General features: G+C 38.6%; 1 protein-coding gene across 2 annotated transcripts in view; it reads left to right on the top strand.

Moving 5' to 3' along the window:
- LOC138045748 (CAP-Gly domain-containing linker protein 1-like) overlaps positions 1-20,000 on the top strand; it is a 310,682-nt gene that overhangs the window by 264,914 nt on the left and 25,768 nt on the right. For both annotated transcript variants that reach the window (XM_068892354.1, XM_068892353.1), the window contains 2 exons: positions 4,813-4,848; positions 4,928-5,010. In XM_068892354.1, coding sequence (XP_068748455.1) covers positions 4,813-4,848; positions 4,928-5,010 — 119 coding nt within the window. The remainder of the gene's footprint in view (positions 1-4,812; positions 4,849-4,927; positions 5,011-20,000) is intronic.

The raw sequence follows: 20,000 nt of genomic DNA, 5'->3' as shown, positions 1-20,000 counted from the left end.
CCAAGAAAGGAAGAACTTCAAATAAGATCCGCTCTAACACTTAAATAACGTTTAGGTGCTTTAAACAAACTTCTGAAAGCACAAGCTGGTGAGCTTTCCCCGTAATTTTACGAGAACTTGTTACGATTACGCTTTTATAACATAAGGGCGAAATTTTCTTGTCCTGTTGAGGCACAACGAAAGCCAGTTGGGAAAACGGATCAAAAAAGCACCTGTTTGCTCGCATTTTAGAGCAAAACAAACAAACAAATCAACTTTTTCATGTCCAAAAGAGTACAGTAAATTCCTGAACAAAGGAAGAACCAATTAAACTATCTTTTAAAAATAAGCAAACACTTAAAATAATGCATCCATAAAAATAACAAACGGTTTAGTGCCCAAGGAAAGAATTTGTGGAGTAACTTCTTCCACTAAGTATGAGCTATTACAGGTATTAGAGCTGTTTTGTCGTTGTCGTTCTCTTTTGCTCTCCTTTCATTTCTGTTCTAGACATAGGTCCTCCAGGCATCCTATAACCTTATCAGAGCTTCTAAAGATAAATAATAATAATAATAAAAATCTTATAAGAAACGATTGACAAATACATGAAACAAGAAATATAAGTGATAGAAACCGACGTTTTGGTGCATCTTGCGCCATTATCAAGGTTACATAAAGATAAAATGCGGTTTGCGAACTATGTGTTGAAACAAAGGTTTACGTTAAGCCAACAAACTCAGGTCTACTCCTGCACTATCATAGCCATGTGGACAGCCGCTACAAGCATGGCTTGCTCGTCACTATGCTTGATCGTGCGCACCGGCTATCATCATCTTGGGCGCATTCTTCAGAAGAGTGTGAACGTCTGAGAGAAGTTTTCTGTAAGCTGAGATATCCGAATCACCTTATTGATTCCGTCATCAACAGGTTTATCACCTCGAGAGTCGCAGTGGACCAGCCTAAACAGCATACCGATGACCCCATCTAGATAGTTATCCCCTATAAAGATCAGGATGCTGCAGTGTCTGTCAAACGATAACTTAGAGATCTTAGCAGCAAGGTGCAAAAGACCATTCAACCCGTGTTTACTAGCCCCAAGTTTAATGAGGATCTAAGCTTGAGTGTGCCCAAGCCTAACATCGTAACCCAGCCATGCGTTGTTCTTTTATTCACGTGTGACCTGTGCGATGCTGGTGGCTACTCAGTCAAGAATAGGGAGGGATATAAACTTAAAGCGGAGTGTTTCTTTTTAATTTGCTTAGAGCTGCTTTTTTCTCTGTATTACAATTTTTGGCATATCTTTAGAAGCTCTGATAAGGTTGCAAGATGCCTGAAGGAACTATGACTAGAACAAAAACGAAAGGAGAGAGAAAGAGAACGACAAAAACAAAACAGAATACCGATGACAATACAGGGTGTAGCTCATACTTAGTGGAAGAAGTTACTCCACAAACTTTTTGCTTTGGGCACTAAACCGTTTGTTAATTTTACAGATGCATTAAAATTTAAAGTAGATGCATATATGTTTTAAAAAAGTGGTTAAATAAGTTTTTCCTCTGTTCAGATATGAAACTCGAATTTTTATTGTCAACTGAAATTAAATAAGAATTATCTGTACTCTGTTGGACATTAAGAAATAGTTAATTTGTTTGCTTGGTTTGCTCTAAAATGCGAGGGAACAAGTGCTTTTTTGATCCGTTTGCCCTATTGTTTTTCAATATGCCTCGACAGTGACAAGAAAATTTTGCCCTTACTTTTATAAACACGTAATTGCAACGAGTTCTCGTAAAATTAGGGAGGAATTTCACTAGCTTGTGTTGTCAGAAATTTGTTTAAGGCACCTAAAGGTAATTTAGTGTTGGAGCCGATCTTGTTTGAAGTTCATCTTGTCTTGATTGCATTGTCGTATTTTGCCCATTCTTGTTCCAAACCGAGCGGGCGTGTTTCAGTGAATACCGCAAAATGTGAATGATCTCGTTTTCAGAGATAAAGTGGAATAAAGTACATTAGTAAAACTTTTTTATGGGCTATTGACCCCGCAAGGGCTGCGGGTCTACTTGTTGAATATTATGGCAAAATGATAAATATTAATGCAATTAATGTACAATATATTTCACATACAATATGTGGATCCTTTAAAAATCCTAGATATTGTATTTACTGTTGTAAGATGCTATGTAACTAAAAGTGTAGCATACATTTTCAATTTTAACTTTCCACCCTGGAAATTAACGATTTCTTGAATTATTTCAAAACATTCCTTTAAAATATTCTGGTACCTCTTCAAGTATTTTTTTTTTTTTTATTGTCGTGAGTGAGTTTATAGCGGAGCTCGACACGTGCAGAACACCATAGGCAAGAAAATATGGTAACCCATCGATGCAAGAAATTTTGGTTTAATAGCCATGACATCATCGATCGTACGTATGTACGTACGTCCACCCCTCCATGTATGCCAATGTGACCAGTATCATACTAGTTTCCGACATACATCTTTGATATTGGACACCCATGTTTTGATCAATTGACACCTGTCAAAACAAGGTATCCTCTGACCAGTGTCACATGACCATGTCACAGGCTCAAGCTTAGAACTCACCGAGGTCGGCTGTTTTTTTGGAAGTTGACCGCTGACCAGGCACTGGTTTTCAATTGGATTACAGGCTCAACTCCGGCGTTTCTAAAATGAGGGTAAGGGTAAGGATACGAATACAGAAAGTATCCTAAACATGCATAAAAGCTAACTTTAAACTTTTGTTTAGGCCTAATTAGGCCTAAGGTTAGCTTTTATGCATGTTTAGGATACTTTTTGTATTCGTATCCTTACCCTTATCCTCACCCTTGGTCTCACCCTTACCCTCGTTTTAGAAACGCCGGCTCAACTCAGGTTAACTCTCCTAAACATCAACGAGGCTTCATTTTTTGGGCGCTATCTGTGGCTCGACGTGGCTACGCGGCCATACTACATCAACTATAGTTCTTACAGAGTCAACGCTTTTCGTGTTCAGGTGGAAAACGGTTTGGAAAATGTTTTCTTTCTGCATTTTTCGCTGGTTTCAATCCAGTTTGACATATCATGATAGCTGTGGTCCACACTGTCGGCTACATAGTTATTCAAGTCAAGTATCAGAGGGATATAAACTAAAGCTGAGTGTTTATTTTTGGCTTATCCTTAGAAGGTCTGATAAGGTTACATGATGCCTGGAGGACCTATGACTAGGACAGCCAAAGAGAACGACAACGCAAAACAGAATACCAGTAATAGCTCATACTTGGTGGAAGAAGTTACTCCACAAATTCTTTTGTTGGGCAGTAAACCGTTTGTTATTTTCAAAAAGTGGTTTAATCGGTTTTTCCTTTGTTCAGGAATGAAAATCATTTTTTTTTATTGTCAACTGGAAGTAAATAACAATCATCTGTACTCTTTGGACATATAGAGCAAAACAAACGCACAAATCAACTTGAATGCTTTTTAATCCGTTTGCCCAACTGGTTTTCAATGTGCCTCGACAGTGACAAGAAAATTTAGCCCTTATGATATAAACATGTAATCGCAATGAGCGCCCGTAAAATTAGGGGGAATTTCACTAACTTGTGTTTTCAGAAGTTTGTTTAAAGCACCTAAATGTTATTTAAGTGTTGGAACGGATCTTGTTTGAAGTTCGTCCTTTCTTACTTGCATTTTGCCGATTCTTGTTCCAAGCCAACCTGGCGTGTTTCAATGAAATACATCAAAATGTGAATGATCTCGTTTTCGGAGATAAAGTGGAATAAAGTACATCAGTAAAACTCTTTTTTGACCTTGCACTGACATAAGTTTTCTTATGGTTTCTAATTTTAGCGTAGTTCCTATTTGCTGGCTATTGACAGTTAACTCTGAAATGACTTTTTCCTTTTCCATTCGCTTGCTGAGGGTGTGCTTGTTTTCTTTTAGAACTCATGCCGTTCAAGAAAAATTTGTTGCCAAACTGGTGAAATTCCAAAGTAAATTTCACTCAAAAAACCAATATCGTACTCATCACTTTGTGATTCATGCGATATCAGTTTTTAGCGTAAAATTTTCCATGGAATTCACTAGTTAGGCAATGAATTTTTCTATAGAAGAAAGCAAAGAAAATGATTCAATTATTAAAGCAGAAAACATCAAAACGCAGACAATTCAAAACCTTTTATTTTCACTAACCCTACAGGCAGTAAGAATAAAAGCTAATAAATAAACAGGGAGCTCCGCTTTTAGGCTTGGGTAAATCTATATATAAGTGGCATCATCCTTCTTTGATCCTTTACAGGATGGCAATTGGCTCAGTGTTCTCTCTCATTTGTTTTCCTTTGTGCAGGTCTTCTCTTCCCAATTAATGTCATTTATCCTTATCTCCTTAAGAAGGTCCGATGTTAAAGTATATTTTCAGTATGTGCATTTTGTTGGAATCTGCCCAGCATCTTTGGTGTAACAAAGATGAGTTAACTTAATTGTTTTGGAAAAGATACATGGCCTCTTTAAGCTAATACACCTTTTTATCGTTTTGTTTTGTTTAAAAGACAAAAGATGGAGGCAAATGAATACAATTATGATACATGTAGATCACAATGGGCCCTTTTCAGTTGGCGATCAAAAGGTACAAAAAGCGCCATACTGAAGATGCGCACTGGGACATCTAAAACAAAGCAAGTTAATTTAAATTGTCCTTGTTTTAGATGCCCCAGCGTGCAATTTGCTCTCCAGTATGGCGGTTTTTGTACCATTTGATCGCCAGCTGGAAAGACCCCTTCTGTTAAACAGTTTGCCAATCTTCTACATGTACATGCATATTATTTACTTTTAATTTCTTTTAGGTGGACTTTTTAAATTCAGTGATTGTAGAGTTACAGGTAAGAAGTATAAAACTAGATTACTTCCCTGGATCTCTATCTCTTGAATCACTGTTATTTGTTTTGAAAATACTCATAGAGGAAAAATGAGGATAATGAAAAAAATATCAAGACGTCAGCAACAGAAGGGATTTCAAACGTGAATGGTGCCATAGATAATGCGTGAGTATTTCACTGTTTTCTTTTACTAGATTATTTAACTAATTGTGACTAACTCACCTCATGATGAAACTTTGCAAAGGAATTCAAATGTTACACTTATTAGGAAGTGCCTTTGAGCTCTTGCAATCAGCTATGACCTATATCTCATTCAAAAACTCATTAAGAATTCATAAGCCCATTGACCAATCAATGGTCGATAATACATCACATGCTGGCTTTATATCAATAAACCTTTTCCTTATTAGTATGAGGTGTTTTATCAGATATAAAGACACTGCATGTGACTTGAATATTAATTCATTATCAACACAACAACTGACAACACAGACACACAACAACACAACTGACACAACAAATATTGGGTACATATTTAATGTTCTTTCAACTAATTACATGCGTAGTAAATTTACTTTTGCACAAAATTTATAGTACAGTTAGTCGTTAAATACAGATCTGGAAAAGTCCCCCTGTTCCATTAGTACAGTAATGTGGTAAATTAAGGCATATTAGACAATACATCATCTGAAACAAAATCAAGACCAGCTGGCGGAAGCGACTCCAAGACGTTTTCCATAACCTCTGCATTTGAAATCTGCCATTAGTCTCCCTATTTTCAGGGGGGAGGGGGGGGGGCCTAAAATCTTGTTAACCTGGTGTTGTTGCTCAATACTGGACTTTTCCCATTTAAACATTGCATTTAATTTATGGCCTGTCCTTTCTCTAATTAACCTCTCATCGACTGACTCCTGAAATAATCTGCTTGTGCATGTAACCCTTAAATTATGAGACATTTACCTTGGCAAACCTGCTTTGCACACATAACTTTTCAGTCAGAATCTTATTTAAAGTATTAATGCCGATAGGCACTTTCAGGTAAATAAAGTAATTTTGATGTAGCTTGAAGTAAAAGGCATCAATTTCTTCAGCTAAGGTTTTGATCTTCTCCAAGTTCAAAGAATAACAATTGACAATACAAGGAAATTTTCCACTGTGCAACAAACATGCCTTATCACATGAGGAGTGGTTTTAAACCCGATAAACCACTCCTGGTAGTTTTGTAAACATATTACCAAACATAATCATGAGGAGGATCCACATATTGTACGTGAAATATATTTGTATATTAATTGCATTAATATCATTTTACCATAATATATAGATTTAGCCAAGCCTAAAAGCAGAGCTCCGTGGTTATTTATGCTGTAGGGTAGTGAAAATAAAAGGATTGGAATTGTCCGCTTTTTGATGTTTCTGATTACTGCTTTAATAATTTAATGATTTTCTTTGCTTTCTTCTACAAAAATTCATTACCTAACTGGTGAATTCCATGTTACATTTTACGCTAAAAACTGATATCGCATGGATCACAAAGGGATGATTGCAATATTGGTTTTTACGAGTGAAATTTGCTTTGGAATTCATGAGTTTGGCAATGAACTTTTCTTGAACCAAGAAAACAAACACACCCTCAGTGAGCGAATGGAAAAGGAAAAAAGTCATTTCAGAGTCAACTGTCAATAGCTAGCGAATAGAAATCACGCTAAAATTAGAAACCATAAAAAACCTTTGTCAGTTCAAAGTCAAAAAAGAGTTTTACTGATGTACTTTATTCCACTTTATCTCTGAAAACGAAATCATTCACATTTTGATGTATTTCATTAAAACACGCTAGTGTTGTAGTTTTTCCGATAAACGATGTACAAGAAACTAAGATGAAAAGAATAAACTCTTGACTTTAATGTAAAAAGTCAACATGGCTACCCAGCACGAGGTTCTAACTCAGTACATCATGTGATAAGACATAGAATGTCCATAGGTGAGTCCAACATGTATACAACAAGTCACGAAACGTCCAAACTACAAAACACACTTAGACGGCCAATAATTCAACAGCTAGGTTGGCTTGGAACAAGAATCGGCAAAATATGGCAATGCAACCAAGAAAGGACGAACTTCAAACAAGATCCGCTCCAACACTTAAATAACGTTTAGGTGCTTTAAACAAACTTCTGAAAACACAAGCTAGTAAAATTTCCAGCTAGTTTTACGAGAACTCATTGCAATTACGTGTTTATAACATAATGGCTACATTTTCTTGTCACTGTCGAGGCACATCAAAAACCAGTTGGGCAAACGGATTAAAATGCTCTTGTTCACTCGCATTTTAGAGCAAACCAAACAAACAAACAAATCAACTATTTCTTTATTTCCAAAAGGGAACAGATAATTCTTATTTCATTCCAGTTGACACAAAAATTCGATGTTCATTCCTGAACAAAGGAAAAACCGATAAAACCACTTTTTGAAAATAACAAACGGTTTAGTGCCCAACGAAAGAATTTGTGGAGTAACTTCTTGCACTAAGTATGAGCTATTACTGGTATTCTTTTTTGTCGTTGTTGTTCTCTTTCGCTCTCCATTCGTTTTTGTTTTAGTCATAGGTCCTCCAGGCATCATGTAACATGAGCTTCTAAAGATATGCCAAAAATTGTAATACAGAGAAAGAAGAAGCTCTAAGCGTATTAAAAATAAACACTCATTTTTAAGTTTATATCCCTTCGATGCGTGACTTCAATAACTGCGTAGCTGCCAGTGTGGACCATAGCTACTATGATACGTCAAACTGGATTGAAACCAGCGAAAAATGCAGAAAGAAAGTATTTTCCAAACCGTTTTCCACCGGAACATGAAAAGCATTGACTGTGTAAGAACTGTAGGTGACACAGTATGGCTGTGTAGCCGCGTCGAACCACAGAAAGCGCGCTAAAAATGAAGCCTCACTTATGTTTAGGTGAGTTTACCTTGGTTGAGCCTGCAATCCAATTGAAAACTAGTACCTGGTCAGGGGTCAACTTCAAAAAGACAGCTGACCTTGGTGAGCTCTAACCTTGAGCCCGCAGTATGGTTCACATGATATTAGTCAGCAGATAACTTGTTTTGGCAGGTGTCAATTGATCAAAACATGGATGTCCAATATCAAAGATGTATGCTGTTAACTAGCTTGCTTGGCATACATGGCAGGGTTGACGTATGTATGGACGGACGGAGGGTCGATGACGTCATGGCTATAAAACCATCATTTCTCGCATGGATGGGTTACCATGTTTTCTTAACTACGGTGCTCCGCGTGTGCGCAGAGCTCGGCTATAATCAAAATATGTTGGAGTGATAATTTAAAATGGTCTGTCTGCAACAAGAATAATGAAGGAATTTTAGCACAGGTTTGACAATTTTTACACAAATGTCCATAAAAAGGAAGAGTTCTAACTTCTATTCCATGTATTCGTATTCTGGAATGTGGTCAATTGAATGCACCCTTAGTAAAAGTCCTCTTGTTCTCGGCTTCGATGGTGACATTACCATTATCCTGTTGGTCTAGTGATGGTTTTGTGTGAATCGCTCCGATTCGCTCTGACGAAGGGCTAACGCTCGAAACGTCAGCTTTTAGAATCTCTGTACGGTGGTCAATTTACATTATCAACTCCGTTGATATACCAAATTTTTGTATACTACTTCCCCACCGACGCAGCACCACAGTTTCTTTAGAAACTACCCCTTCATATATTGGTTGTAGGCAGGCAAATGTTTTCTAGGTTTATTGGATGGGCGACTCTTTCGAGTGTATGAAATTCGCTTCTTGTGTTGTTGAGATTGTTGGTTCGGTAGAAGTGATTTTTGCAAGGACTAGGATGTCCTTAAGTGATGTTCCTTCTCAACGCTACAGTCAGTTTAAATTTGAAAATCTCATTGAGATCTGGTTGGTTCTGGATAGTGTGCTAGTATTTCATAAGACCGTTTTTAAGATTTGAGGCAGGCGGGTTGTAGGATGTGACAAACGGTAGAATCTTATTTTCGCTGTTTTGAGTTATGTTATAGGCATGGGTTTTAAATAACTTAATCCATAAGCGGCAGGTGTTAGTGGAATAGGCGGCTGTGGACTTAGTGTGATCCCAAACATGAGAGCCTACTTGTTGGCTAGACAAACAGTGGTAAGAGGCCTTACAAGCTGCGGTAGACGGCAGGTAACCAGCTCCTGTTTAGGGCTCTTTAAACTAAACTCTTTGAATCAAAATTCATTGGCAATGTTTTGAACAAGTGCCTTTGGGTATCTTCTGTTGCTGAGTTCTTGTTTGAAATCTCTTTGGAAATCGAAAGTCTCTTTGGTTTGTAAGAGACACAATGCTTCTCCTTTAATAAAACACTTTTTGGTTTTTATAGGGTGATGGATGGAGAGGTCTGTATATTAAAATGTTCCGGTTGGTTTGAAATAAGTTCATATGTCACCATTACGGCAGGTAACCAGCTCCTGTTGAAAACCGTGTTTAGGGCTCTTTAATCTAAACTCTTTAAATCAAACTTCATTGGCAATGTTTTGAACAAGTGCCTTTTGGTATCTTCTGTTGCTGAGTTCTTGTTTGAAATCTCTTTGGAAATCGAGAGTCTCTTTGGTTTGTAAGAGACACAGTGCTTCTCCTTTAATAAAACACTTTTTGGTTTTTATAGGGTGATGGGTGGAGAGGTCTGTATATTAAAATGTTCCGGTTGGTTTGAAATAAGTTCATATGTCTAAGATTTTTTTTAGTTGAGAATCGTGGATCTTCAAAGACCTCTGTATAAACGAAAGCAACCTGTGAGGGTGACACTTCATAGGTTAATTTGATGGCGGGATAGAGTGAGTTTGTGAATTGAATGAACTTCTGAAAGTCTTATTCTGATATTTCTCACAGAGTAAAGATGTCATCTATGAACTTTTTCCAGACAAATGGTTTGAAAGGACTTGTGTTTAAAAGTCACTTCTTGACATCTCCGATGCAAATGCCATTTTAGTTCCCATAGCGATGCCACAAGTTTGTATGAAATGTTTGCCATTAAGATTGACGGAATTTTCTTCGAGGATAAGTTGCATTTATTCCCTTAGGTAGAAAAGTGGAATCGACGGATTACTCACCAATGTGGCCCACACTCCAGTGATGATGCCGGATCCCTAACTCTGTCATGTGGTGATCATTGGACAGTATATAAGGATACATATCTTCATCTACAGGAGCATTTCTAACCTTCTACTGACGGACAGCAACCCATTTCTCAACTTTGATCGAGGTTCCCATTTTCTGTATTGTCTTCTTTCTTAGCTGCTCGCTTAAATCAGGTGAGATGCCACCAAGTGTCTTGAACACCTTTGGAAAGGTTGTCTTCTGGACTTGTTGAAGAATTTCTTCCTCAGCCCTTCACAACTCGAGTATCGTAAGGTTTCCAACCAGCTGTTCTCTAGATATTAAAGGAGAAGTACAATTAAGGGCGTCATTCATTTTTCACTTCCAGATATTGCTGCATGGTTACCCCTCGTCTTGATATGGTTGTGGTTCAGGGTTAGCACTGTTCGAATTGCCCTGGCTCTCATTAGGACGAGTTCTATCTTTAAGCTTGTCTCCAGTTCTTTTAGTGTGGAGATGCATGAGAGTATGGTGATTACCTCCACATCCAGACTGCTGGCACTTTGGGGCATTCCTGAGCAATGTGCCCTTTTTACCACGCATTGCTTACAAAGTCCATATTGAGGCACAACTTTTGAACCTCTCACACTTCCAGATTTTGTGTTGCCCGTAACAAGCAAGACAAGGAGTTTGCTTGTTTCAAGATCTGGCTCTTTGTGATTTTTAGTATGTACCACTACTTGGTCCAATTTCAGTCAAGAACACCGATGATCCTGTTTAAAGGTTTGCTCTGATTCGCCCATACTTTTTCTGAGAGTTGCTTCGTTAGAGGGTCCGGTGTTCATGCCATGTTCAAACTCACTGTCCACCAGCTTGGCTCGCTCTTTGATAAATGTAACAAAATTTTTCTAGCTCATTCTGTCCACTTTGCTTGGAGGAACATCGGTAACTTTTAACCAACTCTCTTAGCGTGTTGATGTGGTTAAGGTCAGCCACATATTCTGGACCCATTCCAGTCAAAGTTCGATCAGCAGTGTCTAAATGTCTACCAAATTCCAACAAGGAAGGTCTGTCTACATCTTTCAGGCTAGGTGGACGCGGCAATTTCTTAATTTGTGCATAAGCAGTCACATGTGGCTTCCCAAAATTCTCAGGCAATGTCTCCTTTGCCACTTAATAACTGTCAGAAACAGGTGAATTTGCGCAGCTCTCAATTGCTTCTCTTGCCTTTTCTTTGCAGTGCTATATCATCTCAATTGCTTCTCTTGCCTTTTCTTTGCAGTGCTATATCAGTAGTTGTAGCGGCCTAGAGTTGTCAGGTTTGTCTTGTCCAAATAGGTTTCCAAGTTTTGAATAAATATCACACATCTGAGTGGAATGGTGACCACTTGTCTCAGGGCTTTTGCCATTTTGTTCCCACTATCAAAATGATGTACATGCGGTGATGGTGTTGCAAATAATGTCTCATTTTGTGATGTTTGAGTTCTTGGCATCTGCCAAGCCGGAGACCACAATTCTCTGACAGCCTGTACGTACTATCTCTGCAAGGACTCAATATTAGATACTACATTCAACAAACAGGGGCATACAATTCCGACTCAGCAAACAGGCAGTAGCGTGCTGCAAGCCTCTGACTGTGGTACTTGAAGGTGTTACCAATGATGTAACAACACCAGAAGTTGCAAAGACAGGATTATCCAATGAGGGCATTAAATCTATGCTGTTTATCACTTCAAAGATGAGAGATGGTTGCGAAGTTGAAACGTCATTTGGTTGACCTGAGTCACGTGATGAGGCTGGAACAAGAATAGTTTTCCCTTTGGGACGTGGAATAATGATTCAGCCACTGTCTCATTCATATGATTGATGGTAGGCAAAAATGGAATTAAGGGTTTCCAGAGGTGGCACTTGCTCCACTGAAACATTCCAGCTTGGCTTGTAACAGGAATCCACAAAATACAGGAAACAAGAAAGGTCAAACTTCAAACAAGATCCGCTCCAACAAATTACCTGTACATGCTTTAAACAAACTTCTGAAAACACAAGCTAGTGATATTGCTCCTTAATTTTACGGGAACTCATTGCGATTACGTGTTTATAACATAAGCACACAAGTTTCTTTTTTTTTTTATAATTTTTTTCAAAACAGATACTACACTACGAACACTACACTGCACTATATACAATACACTACTTACAATACTTTACTTGCAGTGCACTTAATAAGCTGCTAACAACACCACTTTGTGTCACAAGCTTGTGTTACGCTGTAGGTTCTATTAAATAAAAGATACCCTTAATGTGATTTCAAAAAATAATAGATAACAATAATAACAATAAATGAATAAATAGGTAGTAAGGGGCACAATTTTCTTGTCACTGTTGAGGCACATTGAAAAACAGTTAGGCAAACGGAGTTAATAAACAGTTGTTCCCTCGCATTTTAGAGCAAATCAAACAAACAAATCAACTATTCTTAATGTTTAAAGTGATCATTGTTATTTAATTCCAGTTGAAAATAAAAATTCGAGTTGCATTCCTGAACAAAGGAAAAACGATTGAACCACTTAAAAATATGGATCTGCTTGAAATAACACATCCGTAAAAATAAGAGACTGTTTAGTGCTCAAGAAAAGAATTTGTGGAGTAACTTCTTCAACCAAGTTTGAGCATAAAGGTTTTTCTGTTTTGTCGTTCTTGTTCTCTTTCTTTCTTCTTTTGTTTAGTCATAGGTCGTCCAGGCACCATGCAATTTTATCATATTCAAAATTTAAAATTGCAATACAGAGCAAAAAGCAGCTCTAAACAAATTAAAAATAAACACTCAGCTTTAAGTTTATATCCCTCTGATGCTTGACTTGAATTGAATGGCTGCGCAGCCACCAGTGTTGTCTTGACGACAGCTGTATATGTCAAACCTGGATTGAAACCAGCGAAAAATGCAGGAAAAAAATATTTTCCAAAACGTTTTCCTCCTGAACACAAGAAGCGTCGCCTGTTAAGAGCCATAGTTGACACACTATGGCCATGTAGCCGCATTGAGCCACAGAAGGCGTGCAAAAAAAGAAGCCTCGTTTATGTTTAGGTGTCCTGATTACAAGTTAACCTGGCTTCAGTCTGTGATCCAATCGAAACCAGTACCTGGTCAGTAGTCAACTTCAAAAAACAGCTGACCTCGATGAGCTCTGAACTTGAGCCCATGATTTAGTCACGTGATACTGGTCAGTAGTCAACTTCAAAAAACAGCTGACCTCGATGAGCTCTGAACTTGAGCCCATGATTTAGCACGTGATACTGGTCAATGGATACTTTGTTTTGACAGGTGTCAATAGACCATAACATGGATGTCCAATATCAAAGGTATATGCTGTAAACTAGCAGGAGTAGAAGCAGGAGTAGATGACTGCCATGTTAGGCACAAGCACTTTAAACTTGAGCCCACAATTTGGTCACATTGGCATACATGGAGGAGTGGACGTATGATGACATCATAGCTAAGACCAAAATTTCCCACATCAGTGGGTTTACCATATTTTATTACCTCTGGTGCTCCACACATGTAGCTCTGCTATTTAACAATTATTCCTCGAGCCCGAATGGGCTATTGACTCAGAGGCCATGAGGGCGAGAGGAATAATTGTTTTAGTAAAATCCAACTAGTTGGTCAAAAAAATATCGAGACAAAACATCTTTCGCTAGTTAAAGCCAGACTTTAATTGTTGTTTTGGTTTTCAAAGCCGGCGCTTTTCGCTACTAGTGGGCTATAACAAATAGCCTACTAGTAGCTCAACCAATCAGAACGCAGCATTGATAATAGACCACTAGTTGGATTTTACTAATAAGTGTTAGTCTCTGGGGTCAATAGATTAACCCATTCACATCTCAGACGCTTCAGGACGCCCCCATTGACGAGTGAAATCGCCTGACGTTAGAAAGAGTAAAATCTATTAGGTGTCACTCTAAAGGGTCAATGGGTTAAAGGTTACTCTCAGTGCACGTTCTTGAACTCTTTGTAATTTGCACTTGTCAGATGATCTACAGAAGTGCTAAACAGTATTGTATTCAAGTAGGGTAGAAAACCAGATTTATGAAGTTGCAGTTTAGCTGAGGAGGGTATAAGGTTTTGCAATCTCAGTATCACTCCAACTTTTCGACTTGCTCTCTTGCTAATCTCTTTGATGTGTGCGCTAAATGTTAGTTTCTCGTGAATGGTTACTCCCAGAATTGTAAGTTTTTCTTTTTTATCTTTTTTTACCCTTTTTTTCTTTTTTACCACTTGTGAATCAATTTTGAGCACTATTTAGTCAATGATGTGAAATTTGCTGGGGTTGGCCTTCAAAAGATTTTCTTTGTACCACTGTGTGATCTGCTCTGTTTTCTTCTTTAGATCTTGAAAAGCCCTATTGATGGAGTCTCAGATCGTAAAAATTTGTGATCATATGCGTACATAAAGAGGTTTTCTGATTCTGTGTGTCTTTGAAATAACTGTAGGTTCCACAAAAGGGGGCCAAAAGGCGAACCTTGTTGGCATCCTCTTGCTTGCTCTTTCCACTCACTTTTGCAAGGTTTGTAGCTTCACTCGATTTTTTCTGGGCTGAAAGAAAGATCGCATTAGATTGATGGATATGTCTGAGGAGCTGTATACCTTGAGTTTTTCAATCATTAACCGAGGGTCTAACGAGTCGAACGCCTTGCTCATATCAGTAGATAGTATAGTTACGCAGTCCCACCTGTCAGCTGCAGTTTCCTGGTCCTCAAATTACCCTGATCACAGTTGTCTCGCAACTGTGCTGTTTTCTGTATATGAACAGCTTTTGATATAAATGGGGGTCCAAGGTTGCTGTAACTTGCTTACAAAGCAGTTTCTCAAACACCTTGTTTATTGAGTTTAAGACAGTTATAGGTCGATCATTACGCCGATCCATTCTATCCCCCATCTTCCAAGTTCTTGGCTATTGCTCCTTTTCGATTGTTTGGTGTCAAACAGTCTTGTTAGTGATGGTGCTATTCCTAATCCTTTCGCTGATAGCTTTAGCATCTTGGGAGAAATTCCATCCCAACCAGTGGCCTTTGAAGGTTTCAGCATTTTAAGTTCTTTTCCTTTGGTCTTGATCTGAAATTGCCTGAAATCGAAATGGAGGCCTTGATGGACTTGCCTAATAACTCTGATGCTAGGGTGCTCGTTGATGACTTGCCGCATTAAGTTGCACCCATATTGTTAGCACTTGTGAAGAAGTATGTACAAAGCTCGTCGGCCACAACATTTTTGCATTGGTTACAATTCTTTCGTCAACTTTGATTGCTATTCTTGATTTGCTCTTGTTGCTTAGGAACAGCTGAAAAATCATGTAGAAATTCTTTGGCTTCTGCTTAAGGTCCTCTGATTTTGTAGCCCAATATGTCTTAATGGCTTGTCACCTCTCTTTCGTTGCAATATTCCTCCACTTTCTTTTCAGTTCCCAGCTTTCAGCAGTGCGGTTGCGAGCAAACATCTGTGCATATTTTCTCTTGTTTTTGATTGGTTTCTTCCATCCTCTAGTCATGTACGGTACATCCTTTTCTCTCATTCGCATTTTCTATAACGACATGTGCTTGTCAATTACACTTTCAAAAATAGTTTTCCATGTATCGTACTGTTCATCAATGGAGTTGTAAATCCCTCCAACGTTCCAGGGAGCTCTAGGGAGATCCTTGTTCAGCTCGTTGAGATTGACATTTTTAAGGCTTCTGAATGTGATGGTTTTTCTTTTATCCCGAGACACAGGGTGAGATAGGAAGCCATAAATGACATGGTGATCACAAATTTTAGGATTAAATGATCCTGTGATCTCAAAGCTATTAGGTTTGTTGGTCAGTATGACATCAATGACATGTAGCGTCTCAGATGCTGGTGTCACCCTTGTAGGTCTGGTAATCAAACGCTCCGATCTATGTACTTCTTCGAGATCTGTGAGGATTTTGCCTTCCCTGCATTCTGGTCTCAACCTGTCTAGAATTAATTCACCAAAAATTACGTACATTTTAAATTTGAGTGACGCCCTCATACAGATGTCATTCAATTCTTTCTCTACTCGCTGTAGATAATGTGGGTCTGACAAGTTAATGGGTGATTGCTTTGGAGGTCTATATATCCTCAATAGGAGGATATCTCTGCTGTCAATTTTTTCTTCTATAGCGAGAATCTCAAGTGTTTTATACATCTTGGCCACCTTTAGCTCTTTAGAGGGTAGGTTAGAGTCCAAGTATGCGATAACTTCGCCACCTCCTTTCTTTCGATCTCTTCGGTACATGTTGTAGCGTGTTAAGGCAAATTGGCTGTTCAGGTACGTAGCATCGATTTTTTTTCTCTGAGATGATAATGTGAGATCTCGTTTTGTAAGCTGCATGTTAATGTTGAGTTGAGCAATAAGGATCTTATTTGCGTGCTTGAGTTTTCCTGAAGAAATAAGTTGTAGCCTTGGGAGCAGTCGTTGCTAGAAATATCAGACCCTTGGGATGGAAGTGAACGATTCCTTTCCAAATGATTTGCGTATGATTCAGAGAGCGGGTTGTCTAAATTATCTTCTTCCTTCATGACTAATCCATCATTCTCATAAGAAAAATTAGTCACTGAATGGTGGTAGAGAGCAGATGTGGCAGATCCACTTGATCGTAGGTCGATTCTGGAGACATTTAAAAACTGAGCTTGACATCTAAAGGCATTTTGCAGGACTCTAAAGTCCACAGTCAGAGCACAAAACAGCATTTTTCCCACATTCTTTACAAGGAAACTTTGTTGGACCCGGGTTTAATGAAATGTCTCTTCTGAATATTAAACCAATTATGTTCATTTGTCGAAAGTGGCGCTTGAGTCGAGAAAAATGAATTTCCTTTACCAACTGATTCTTTAAGTCCTTGCTTACATTTCAGTCGAACCACAGATTTTTCCTAGTAGAAGCAGTCTTTGACTCTTTCCTGGCAGTTCCGGTTAGGGTTATTCAGGGTTATTCAGCCATTTGCTATGGCTGAATAACTTAAGGCTCCAGTAAAGTTCACGACATATTTACACGATGTATTTCAAGCGCGGGAGCTGAACGTGACCGGTCGCCCTTTAGGTCTTAGTTCAAGACTCAAGATTTAATTTGCATTCCATTTGCTCCTTATGAATCTTTTCAGCCTTTTCCAACACCGAGGTGCCAGCACTAGCAGCCAAACACTTGCAACATTTATCATGTGCATCAAGAAATTTAATCCCATGCATTCTTAAAATTATCCATTTTGTTTGAAATTCCATCCTCAGTACCACTGTCATGCATCAAATGGGTTATGTCATTGTTTATTCTTGTCAAATTTCCAACATGTCCAGAATGTGACTTGTATAGAGCATGTTTCTTCTCGTTTAAATACTCCTTGACGTCTTGAACAGCATTGCTCGTATTAACTTGAATATCCCCAGCAGTGCTTTCTTCTTTTTCCATTTATACTGAACTGCATAATCTGGTTATGAGTGCGTGGTGACTCACTTGATACAGAGAATCCAACTGTAACTCGAGATCAGCTTCCATAATTCCAAATCAAAGTGTTCCAAAATTTGCTGATAACTTGAAAACAAAGTTCCAATATTCCTTTCCGACTGCCAAATACTCTTGCCTCCCATCAGTGTGGCCCGGGCTCGATTCCCAGCCTTGGCGTCAGTCAAAGCGGACCTCTGCGTGCTCGCACTCGAAGCACCATGGGTAAGAAAATATGGTAACCCATCTGTGCAAGAAAATTTGGTTTTGGTGACCATATGTCCATCCACCGCTCTATTTATGCTAATGTAACCAGAATCAACTGACCATATCAAGGCCATACTCCAGCTCACACTCCAGCTCGTTTACAGCATACATCGGGCGTCTGAGGTGTGAATGGGTTAAACGCAGTTACATGTAAAAACTATGTACTCTATAACCTATTGACCCCAGAGAGTGACACTTGATAGCAGAGTTACGCGCGCGGATCACCACAGTGGTAACCCATCGATGCGTGAAATTTTGGTTTTAGCTATGACGGCATTGATCGTCCGTCTGCTCGTATGTCCGTACTGTATCGTGTGACCATATCGTGAGCTCAAGTTTAAAGTACTTGTGCCTAACATGGCACATATTGGATATCCATGTTAATTAAACCTATCAAAACAAGGTATGCGCTGACCAGTATCACATGACCATATCATGGGTTCAAGTTTGGAGATTATCAAGGTCGACTGTTGTTTTTTTAAGTTGACAGCGGACGAGGCACTGGGTTTCGTTTAAATCACGAGCTCAAGCCTGGTTAACTGCAAAACATTTTTCGCAGCTACATGGCCATACTACATCAACTAAAGCTTTCTTTAGGCTTTTCCTCTTTAGGCAAATTATTCCACATGTTAACGATCCGTACAAAGAAAGAATATGTTTTTTTTAACTCATGTGATTCAAGAAAAATTCAATGCCTAACTGGTGACTGATTCCACTGTAAATTTCACTTCGCTTCGGGATTCATACGATAACGGTTTTTCCAGTAAATTTACTAGTTGGACAATGAATTTTTCCAAAGATGAAAGCAAAGAAAATGATTGAATTAAGTAGTAACTGGAAACACCAAAACGTGGACAATTTGAAGACTTTTATTTTCACCATTTAACCCTACAGCCAGTAAGAAAAAACAGCCCAGGAGCTCTGCCTTTAGGCAAAATCTATATATTATGTGGGTTGAGTTTGTTGGTTCTCTTCTCTGCTCCAAGAGGTTTTTCTCTGCGTAATCCGGTTTTCCCACTTCTGCAAAAACCAATATATGATTTGATTAATTTCATTAGTGAATTTCATTAGTGTCCCCAATTAGTGTAAAATCCATTGACACTTAGACTAAGTTGTTTGTAATAACAATAATAATAAGACAAATAACAATAATAATAATAATAATAATAATAATTATTATTATTATTGTTATTATTAGGTGCTTTGAAATTGATAAGAGATTAGCGAGATTTTAGTACTTTAGTATTATTAGCGGGGCTCCAGGGTGCGAAGTGGCCTGGGGCAGAGCCCCATATTTAAGAGAATATGGTCCATTTTTTTTTTTTCGTTTGATTGTCATGTGATTAACCGAGCGTACGTTTGTCCGTCGATCTGTACAGACTCCTGGCGAAGGGGATGGGAGGCTAAGAAAGCGAAGTGAGGGGAGGCCCGGGAATGCAGTATGAGGCGCGGATGGGCGAATTTTTTTGGTGGGTAACTTTTGTGCAGCCCGTGTTTATCCCACTGACCTTCGTCACTTTTGAAAAGGAGATTTTACTAGTAGTGATGAGCAACGGGATAAAGAACACGAGAGAAGAGGCAACGAAATTTGAGAAATTTAAGCGAAGAAAGCCTCGAGAGAAGCCCAGGAAGGAGTAGAAGAGAAAACTTCAACGAGGAACACCTTTAAAAGCTGAGAGACATAGAGAGACAAAACAATTATTTACAACGGCTAGTTTTCAGGTAACATTTTCCTTCTTAATGCATGCCTCGCTGCCTCACATATTTTGTAAAAGTCACAAAAAAAGACGAAGAAGAAGGCCTGAAAACGTTTGCTATTCCGTGTTGACCGGGATTCTGGCATATCTCAACTATCACACACCACGTCACCATGCAAGGTTACAGCAGACATCATTGGCGAGTTTTCTTGTCATCATTGTCTATTTTTTCAGACATATTAAGCTTAGAATGCGGAATAAATTTGTGTTGGATTGCAGTACATTTATCTGCAACAAATGTACTTCTAAACAATGGTTGGGACAGTTAAGTTTCTTTTTGGCCAGATAAGGTTTGATAAGCTCGAACTTATGATTTTCAGGAAAATCTCCAAGAGCGCTTGAGTTCTTAAAATCGTTTGTCTCGTTTGTCATGCTGTTTTGTGGCCAGCTACTGCAGTTGCTTATTTTGGAACTGAATTCATAGTTGCTGTGGCGGCTGTCCACACTAAATTAATACTTTTCGATTCATAGGCTTTTGGTGTGAAATGGATGTTAAGTCCTGAGCTGCTTTGTTTGACTGAGAAATTTCAGTTGAGTAAGCG

Source organism: Montipora capricornis, chromosome 4 (genome assembly GCF_036669925.1).
Source record: "Montipora capricornis isolate CH-2021 chromosome 4, ASM3666992v2, whole genome shotgun sequence".
Classification (NCBI taxonomy): domain Eukaryota; kingdom Metazoa; phylum Cnidaria; class Anthozoa; order Scleractinia; family Acroporidae; genus Montipora; species Montipora capricornis.
The sequence above is the reverse complement of the archived record's forward strand: the minus strand, read 5'-3'. Positions and strand labels throughout refer to the sequence as shown.